Below are 1303 nucleotides of genomic sequence, written 5' to 3' on the forward strand. Positions count from 1 at the left end.
GCGAAGGGCTTCCAGCCCTAAAAACTCTAGTGGCGGTGGTAGTGGCATTGCAAGTTGGGACCACGATGCTTGCAATAAAACAATGAAGATTTGCTTGTTTTACTAGAGAAACTGAAATAATATAATTCCTCATTATAGTTACATACTTCTTCTCGTAATCACACAGTCGGAGAAACCCACCATGACAACCGGTCAGCAGATATGGTCTGTAAGTAATAGAAAAAAAAAGAAGCAAATTAGAAAGCAAAAACATCAAAAGAAGAAGCAAAAATAGATAAATATTTGTCTTTCAGTCACAAGTAAATGAATAGGAATGTAAAACCCGGCGCCATATAACAAAACCATTCACACCAATAGTATATAGAAAGTTTGTTTAGAAAAAAAAACTATGAACTAATATAGTTCTTAAACTTGACAGCAACAGGAAAGGTAATTTGCTGGTGTAATGGTACCACACTCAGTCACGTTAACAAAGGGATGTGGGTTCGATTCCCACACAGATAAGAAAGCCTACTTTTTTTTCTGTTGAGGGCCCATTATTAGACTATTTTCCATGGTCATTGCATGGTGATCGCTAAAAGCTTTAGGCTTATACAAATATTATTATTTACAGGATTGTAAAACCTGGTGCCATATAAAAAAAAACCATTTGCACCGAAAGTATATAGAAAGCTTGTTTACAAAAACAACTATGAACTAATATAGTTCTTAAATTTGACAGAAACAATCATATCAGCACATTGCATTGGGCAGATATATACCCAAATATTAATTCAATCAGCTGCCATTATAATAATAATAATAATCTAGGGCTCAGTTTTTCAACATTGTTTAATATTGTGAAGCTGTAAGGTGGTGAACTGTCAGACTCATTAGCATGCTGGGCAAAATGCTTAGTGGCATTTCATGTGTCTTTACGTTCTGAGTTCATACTCTGCCAAGGTCAGCATTGCCTTTTATTCTTTAGGAGTCGATAAAATAAGTACCAGTTGATCACTGGGTTTCAAGGTAATCTACTGAAATTGCTGGCCTTGTGTCAAAATTTGAAATCATCATCATCATCATCACCATCACCATCACCACCATCATCATCATCATCATCATCATTTTTATTATTATTATTATTATTATTATTATTATTATTATTATTATTATTATTATTATAAAGGTGGCGAGCTTGGCAGAATCATTAGCACACCAGGCAAAATGCTTAGTGGTATTTCATCTGTCTTTATGTTCTGAGTTCAAATTCTGCTGAGGTCAATTTTGCCTTTCATCCTTTCAGGGTGGATAAAATAAGTAT

General features: G+C 34.3%; 1 protein-coding gene across 1 annotated transcript in view; it reads right to left on the bottom strand.

The window, feature by feature from the left end:
- LOC106871684 (cilia- and flagella-associated protein 251) overlaps positions 1-1303 on the bottom strand; it is a 24191-nt gene that overhangs the window by 11207 nt on the left and 11681 nt on the right. The window contains exon 12 of the mRNA XM_014918282.2: positions 147-206. Coding sequence (XP_014773768.1) covers positions 147-206 — 60 coding nt within the window. The remainder of the gene's footprint in view (positions 1-146; positions 207-1303) is intronic.

Source organism: Octopus bimaculoides, chromosome 25 (assembly GCF_001194135.2).
Source record: "Octopus bimaculoides isolate UCB-OBI-ISO-001 chromosome 25, ASM119413v2, whole genome shotgun sequence".
Classification (NCBI taxonomy): domain Eukaryota; kingdom Metazoa; phylum Mollusca; class Cephalopoda; order Octopoda; family Octopodidae; genus Octopus; species Octopus bimaculoides.